The sequence below is a fragment of the Urocitellus parryii genome, chromosome 9 (genome assembly GCF_045843805.1).
Source record: "Urocitellus parryii isolate mUroPar1 chromosome 9, mUroPar1.hap1, whole genome shotgun sequence".
Classification (NCBI taxonomy): Eukaryota; Metazoa; Chordata; class Mammalia; order Rodentia; family Sciuridae; genus Urocitellus; species Urocitellus parryii.
In genome coordinates this window covers 20,860,098-20,867,492 of record NC_135539.1, presented here as the reverse complement: position 1 = coordinate 20,867,492, position 7,395 = coordinate 20,860,098, and the positions used below count along the sequence as shown (strand labels likewise).

Here is a 7,395-nt window from a genome sequence, read left to right as displayed (position 1 = left end):
CCTTTGCCATTCTTTCTTTCTTTTCTTATTTTTCAAATATTGTTTTAGATGTTGATGGATCTTTATTTATTTATTTTTTTTCATTTATTTATATGTGGTGCTGAGAATCGAACCCAGGGCCTCACACTTGCTAGGCAAGTGCTCTACCACTGAGCCACCACCCCAGCCCCCATTGTTTCTTTTGATGCTCAAAGTATCCCTGCTTTGGCTTTGTAACTCCTTCAAGCTGGTTCCTTGTCCTTTGGACATGTCTTTATTATTCTTTGAGCACTTATTTGAGACAAGAAGATTTTCCAGGCTTGTCTCATGCTTTGCCTACTCCAGCCCTGGAATCAGTCATGTTTGGAAGAGCCCTGGTTCCTACAGGGACAGTGTATTTGGAAGCCAAGACCTGGTTGTCAGATGCTGGGTCCATTTTGAAGGTGGAAATGACTGCATTTATAGATAGGTTGGATGGATGTGTGTATAAGAGAAGGAGATGGGTCCCTATTTCCTTTAGCTTTTTCTTTTTTTTTTTTTTTTGGTGGGAAGTACCAGGGTTTGAACTCAGGGGCACTTGACCACTGAGCCACATCCCCAACCCTTTTTGTGTTTTATGTAGAGACAGGGTCTCATCGACCTGCTTAGCACTTTGCTTTTTGCTGAGGCCGGCTTTGAACTGGCTATTCTCCTGTCTCAACCTCCGGACCCACTGGGAATACAGGCGTGCATCCCTGCACTTGGCCTCTGGCTTCCTTTAGTTTTTTAAAGATCCAGCTCAAATATATTGCTTCTCTGAAATCTTCCTAGACACACCTAAAGACTGTTATCTAGCCCCTATTTTCTTTTCCTTTTTCTTTTACCTAGCCTCTATTGGATTATTCATACATAAGCAACATCAGATGAAGATCCTTACCCTTGGTCTTTGGCCTTTAAATAGCCTGGCTCTGAATCTCATCTCTAGCACTTGCTGGTTGAAGGAGTTGCAAATCTCTTAATCATTTTGTTTTTCAGACTTGTTTCTCAGTTTCTTCACCTGTAAAATGGGGTTAACGGCATGGATGTCACAGGGTGATTTCAGGAGTAAATGCTATGTGCATAGACCATGCAGGGCTCTGAGCCCAGCTCACCTAAGCTCCTCAGGCAGCTAGTCAACCTCTCAGTGCCTCTGCTTCCTCACGCTTCGAGGAACAATTGGAATCAGGCAGGGAGAATCTTTGGCACTGTACCCGGCAAATGACAAGTGCCAGTCCCCACTGCTGCCAGCAGTTTTCTCAGTTTCACTCTTCTCTGGTACCTTGAGGTCACCCCTAGTTCCTGTTTTTAATCTCTCCCTCACCTTAGGGTCTCTTATTTTTGGCCATGTCAAACATGATTTTTGCCTCAGTGGGTTTTATTTTAAAGGATGAGAGTCTTTGTGCAGTCTTACATCATTTTTTAAAAAATCTTTTTCTACAGTTAAAATATGTTTCACCTCTAATTACTTTGCAGCCATTTATTTATTTATGAATTTTTTTTTTTTTTGAGACAAGTTTGCTGAGGCTGGCCTCGAACTTGTGATTCTCTTTCCTCAACTTCCTGAACTGCTGGTATTGCAGGCATGTGCCACCACACCTAGTTTTGCAGCTAAGTATTCTTGACTTTTGGAGGGTCGGGGGGCAGGTAACAGGGAGTAAACTCAAGGGAACTCAATCACTGAGCCACACCCCCAGACCTATTTTGTATTTTATTTAGAGACAGGGTCTCACTGAGTTGCTTAGTGCCTCGGTGTTACTGAGGCTGGCTTTGAACTCGCAATCCTCCTGTCTCAGCCTCCTGAGCTGCTGGGATTACAGGCGTGAATCACTGTGCCCGGCCTATTCTTGCTTTTCTATTTGCAATAGCAAAAGGTCAGAACAATGTAAATGTCTAACAGTGGGAAAGTTTCTTCTGCTTTCCTTCCTTCTTCCCTCACTGCCTTTCCCAATGTCTTTCTTCTTCCCCAATCTTTGTTTTAATACATGATCATCCCACAAAAATAAACAAAAACATTTATTGCAGATTTTTTTTTCTACCAGCAATTGATTTCAGGGGTGGTAAACCACTGAGTCACATCCTAAGTGGTTCACTGAGGGTCTCACTGAGTTGCTTAGGGCCTTGCTAAGTTGCTGAGGCTGACCTCCGCCTCCCAAGGTGCTGGGATTATAGGGAGTGTGTCACCACGACCAGCTGTAGTACTGTTAATAATGATGAAATATTGAAAACAATCTAAATGTTCATCAATAAGGAATACTTAAATTGAGGTGCTTTCTATGAAATGTAATGCATTTGGAAGCAAGAATCCCAGTGACTTGGGAGGATGAGGGAGGAGGGTCTCGAATTCAAGAAAACCCTGTCTCAAAAGAAATAAGAAAAAGGACTGTGGTTGTAGTAAAATGGTACTTGGGTTCAATCCCTGGAACTGCAAACATAAAATAGAGAGATTGGTATTTTTTGAAATAATGCATATGGCTGGGACTATAGCTTAGTGGTAGAGAACTTGCCTAGCTTGTATGAGGCCCTGGGTCCCATCCCTAGTGTGGGGAGCCAGTCTGAATGATTCGAATTCTCCTTCTCTGAGCCAGAGAGGCTTTGACTGTCACTACATCTCGTAGTGACCTGGACATTGACTGGTCCTGGAAGTTTGAGGACGCATCTTCAGACACAGGCCTGTTGCCCCATGGATTGAGCTACGCTCACCTGTTCCTTTGTGATATTACCCCTTTGCCCTGTTTTGGATAGAATGTTCCATGGAAACACTTTGTGTGTCCCTTTCTCTTGCTCTGCCTTTGGGTGTGGCCTTCCAAGATGTCAGCCAACCCGCTGACAGCAGACATCTGGAAGGTAGAGTCAGCCCCTGAAACTTGACCCCTTGCCTCATTTGAATGGCTTCTCCCCAATAAAAGTGTTCAGCACATGCTCTCTCTCTCTCTCTCTCTCTCTCTCTCTCTCTCTCTCTCTCTCTTTCTGAGGACCCTTAATGTCAGAGGACCCATCACAGGACTCCAAAGGAAAAGGTCTCTTTGTCTCTTGTGTGGTTATTTTGTGCAGCCCAGTTCCCCTGGAGTGACCCTGAGTGTCTTAGTCACAAGGAACTCGACACCCTAGCACTGTAAAAAATTAAAAAAACAAAACAAAACAAAAAATAAACCGTATGTATGGGAGATATATAAATTGCCAAAATATTTTTCAATAACAAAACCAAAAAAAGTTCAGAACAGTATATAACAAAATACACAAATATATGCTTGTATAAACACACTGTAAGAAATATTTATCTGGGGGTGGGTGTGAAACTTTTCATTTTCATTTGATACTCTGCTGACTGGTGGGAGAAGCCATCAGCCACAGCCCCTGAGCATCCCTGCACATTCTTATTGGTATACCAAAGATGCAAGGCCCTGATCATTCCATACCCAAGTCGTTTTCAGCATTGTATTGTGGTGGGCAACTCAGGGATGAAACTGTGTCTCCCTTCAAGACATGCAGTAGGTTGGGTTACTACGGGCTATAAAAGAGGCAATAGGTCAGGGTTCCTTGGCTGCCATGTGGGCCTACTGTGTACACAGTGGAAATGTGGACCCTTCTGGGCTGGGGAAATAGCTCAGTTGGTAGAGTGCTTGCCTAGCATGCACAAGGCCCTGGATTCAATCCCCCCGCCCCCCCCCCACACAAAATGGACCCTTCTGTGTCACCTCCCCCCGGGGACTCCCGGCATCGATATAAACCTAATGCTTATTTTTCTTGCTATTCTGTGAGTAATGAATTCCTAAGTCTCTGACCCAAGAGTCTCATGTCTCTGGGTCAGATTAACTCATCAGCTTGGAACTAGGGCATACTCCCTGACACTGCTGGGGACCGTTCTAATTTATTATGCACAAGTGTTGCTTTTACAATATCAAAATCCGTTTTTAAAGGCAAAACCCCCAAACGACACATACCAAAAAGTTTAAGCTTCTCAATTAGAGGAAAGTCAGGAAACAAATGTCCAAAGGGAAAAAAAAAATTACATAGTTCTTTACTTGGGGCTGGTGGTATAGCTCAGTGGTAAAGCCCCTGCACAACACCTTTGAGGCCTTGGATTCCATCCCCAGCACCTTGGGTGGGCTGGAGGAGAGAATCCCTACTCTCACCCAGCCAAGTACAATTGGGCTAACCCCTCAGTAGATATATTTCCAGACCATTTTCCATATAGATCCCCACATCTTTACTAGTAGCATACAAAAATAAAATCATGGTGTAGGAAATGTTGAGTAAGGGCCTTGGTTTAGTTAAGCATGTCCTAATGGGGGCTGTTGTGGTGACCCTTAATTCCTTCTGGTGTGGTCAAGAACTTATCAGCCTGCAAAGGATTTCAGGGCCCCCAGTCAGAGTCTGGGGCTTCCCCTGACCCTGCTACTTCCTGGGAGCTCTTGGGGACAGGAAATGCACCACCCTGGGTCCTGACCTAACAGCTTGGGGGACCACAGATGTAAAGGAAACCACCCTCCCCTCCCATCTCCCCCTCTGCACCCTCTAGATGCACCTTCTTATGCCAGCTCTCACCCTTTGCCATTCTGTACCCCAATTAAGACTCAAATTCCCATTCCGGAAAACCCACACCCTCTCCTCCCTCTGCTGAGCCCCCAAGTCCTCCAGTACCTCGGTGGTGATGGGAGCGGGAGTGGGTGGGGCAGGATGCAGGGGTGGGGTGGGTGGAGCCAGAGCCCACTTCCTTTCCCCTTGGGGCCCAGTCTGCCCCAGTCCTGCCTGAACCTTAGGAGGAGTTGGAGTGGCTGGCGCCAGCCCTGCACCTTATCAAATTGAACTGGTAAGAGTGTGTGACCTGGAGTAGGCAGAGGCCTCAGAAGACCTGGCAGTGTGCATATGGCTTAAAAAGATCCTGACAGGTGACGGGAAGAGAGAATCTGGAGCCACTGGGCTGCATAGAATAAGGAGAGACCCAGAGGGCATGGTCACTGCTGGAGTCTCAGTTGCCAAGGCTTGGTGTGCGGGGTGCATATGGTGGGGGTGATAGGGGAGCCGCCAGCACATTCCCTTGTTATTTTTGATAATAGTAAAAGCGAGGGTGGAAAAGTCGTTAAACCACAAGTTGGGCTGGCAGTTGGCAGGGAAGTGGGCAGGGGGGAGGGCTTGGCTAGGTCCTTCCCCTAGCCCCTGAGTGTTCTGTTTCTCCAACTTCCCCACCCGCAGGTCTCAACTCCTGTGCATGCCTGTCGCTCTGGAAATGGCGCTGCTTCTCCTTCTCTTTGGGGGCTTCTGGGTCCAGGTGGTGAGCCAAGAGTCTGTGGTGAACATGACGAATGCCACAGGACAATCCTCTGCTTCTTCAGTCACAGGTACCTTTGAAGTCACAGGTACCCCGAGCTTCAAATCAGATATCTCCGCCATGCCAGTAACAAGTGACCCTAAGGAGGCCAATAGCGCTGGAAGCCTGGTCTCACACCCACCCTCCTCAACTACCTTTACAACCAGTGACGAGACCCACCCTCAGACTTTCACTGGCGCCATCACTGGGCCCCCTGTACCTGAGCCAACAACATCCCAGGAAGTGTCCACTGAGAAGTCATCAGTACTCCCCCAAACCTCTAATGCAACTAGTGACCCTTCGGTCACTGATTCAGTGAAGCCTTCGGGAAACCCCACTGTGACAAGTGAAAACACGACATTTGACTCTCTGGACACCTCCAATGTGACTAATAAGCTCCCTGTCGTCATAACAACTAGTTCTCTGGAGACCTCCAAGGAAACCAGCGGACCCCCTGTCACCATAGCAACTAGCTCTCTGGAACCTTCCAATGAGACCAGTGGACTCCCTGTCTCCAAGGCAACTATCTCTCTGGAACCCTCCAATGAGACCAGTGGACCCCCTGTCACCATGACAAGCAGCTCTCTGGAACCCTCCAATGAGACCAGGGGACTCCCTGTCACCATGGCAACTATCTCTCTGGAACCTTCCAATGAAACCAAGGGACACTCTGTCACCATGACAACCAGCTCTCTGGGGACCTCCACTGTGACCAAAGGACCCCCAGTGACTAGCATAAAAACCTCTGCATCTACTACCTCCCAGTCCTCTATAAGCATGAGCACTAGCTCCCCGCAAAAATCAGGGTCGAATGGCATGCTGCTGGTACCTGTGCTTGTGGCCCTGCTGGTGGTCATAGTCCTCCTGGCCCTGCTCCTGCTGTGGCGCCGGCGACAGAAGAGGAGAACCGGGGTCCTGATGCTGAACACAGGTGGAAAGCGCAATGGAGTGGTGGATGCCTGGGCTGGGCCAGCCAGGGTCCCTGATGAGGAGGCCACAACCACTCCAGGGGGAGGGGCTGGGGGCAACAAAGACTCTAGGGTCCTTGAGACGGAGGCGTCTGGCCAGCGGCCCTTGCTCACCACTTTCTTCAGCAGACGGAAGTCTCGCCAGGGCTCCTTGGTGCTGGAGGAACTAAAGTCTGGGTCAGGTTCCAACACAAAGGGGGAAGAGGAGCCACTGGTGGGCAGTGAGGATGAGGCGGTGGAAGCCCCCACTTCCAATGGGCCAGAAGTGGGGGATGGGGCTGCACGTTCAAGTTTGTAAATAATGCAATTCTGAGGATCCCTGCCATCTGCCATCCCCTCCTCCCTTAGCATCGCTTCCAACCCCTTCCTCACCCTGCACACTCACTCAGCACCCTCTGGGTTCTTGCCCAGCGTCTTGACTCAGAATTGCACCTACCTTCTCAACCCCAAGCCTCCCGCCAGCATTGTTACCCAGTGCCACATCTGTCACCTGGGCCGGGGCGCACCTGCAGAATAGAATGTTTGTGAACGGAAAGACTCAGCCTTCTCATTGACCTCCGCTTCCCCCACCGCTTCCCCATTACTTTCTGTTCTTGGAACCAGCTGCTGAGTCTCCATGATGCCAACCTTCACTTGATTTCTCAAAGGATCCCTCTTGAGGACATTGGAGAAGGAAATGACAATCCCCCAAATTCCTTAGGATTAAACTTTGTAGGTGACACAAGTCCCTCAGGTAGGACAGTCCTACTGGGCCAGCCCAGGACCTGCATTCACTCTGGCCCAGCCAGGAGCCGGGACTGGGCAGGGCTATCCAGCTGTGTCCTCTGTGACATTTCCCAGAGCACTGGACTCTGGGCTGGCCCATAGCCCAAGCCATGACCCTGTCCCCGACTTATGGACTGAAGCGGCCAGTGACTTCATTATTTCGTCTTCCACGGACAAAGATGAAAAGACTTTCTGGCCTCGTATAGTTCTCAGAGACCCCACACCTGCCGGGGTCCACTCAAGATGCCATTTGTGCCAGAGGTGAGGATTCCACGGTGTTTACAGAGGGTGGCAGTAAGTGCAGTGGGAGGGATGGGACAGAAAGTGGGCAGAGACTAAGGAGATGCCAAACCCAGG

At 48.7% G+C, this 7,395-nt stretch overlaps 1 protein-coding gene across 1 annotated transcript; it reads left to right on the top strand.

Annotated features, from left to right (window-relative positions):
- Positions 1-4,745: 4,745 nt before the first annotated feature.
- Positions 4,746-6,610, top strand: Spn (sialophorin). The gene is made up of 2 exons (XM_026400434.2): positions 4,746-4,807; positions 5,191-6,610. Exon 2 carries the CDS (start codon positions 5,207-5,209, stop codon positions 6,569-6,571), a length of 1,365 nt encoding a protein of 454 aa, XP_026256219.2. The 5' UTR covers positions 4,746-4,807; positions 5,191-5,206; the 3' UTR covers positions 6,572-6,610.
- Positions 6,611-7,395: the final 785 nt, after the last annotated feature.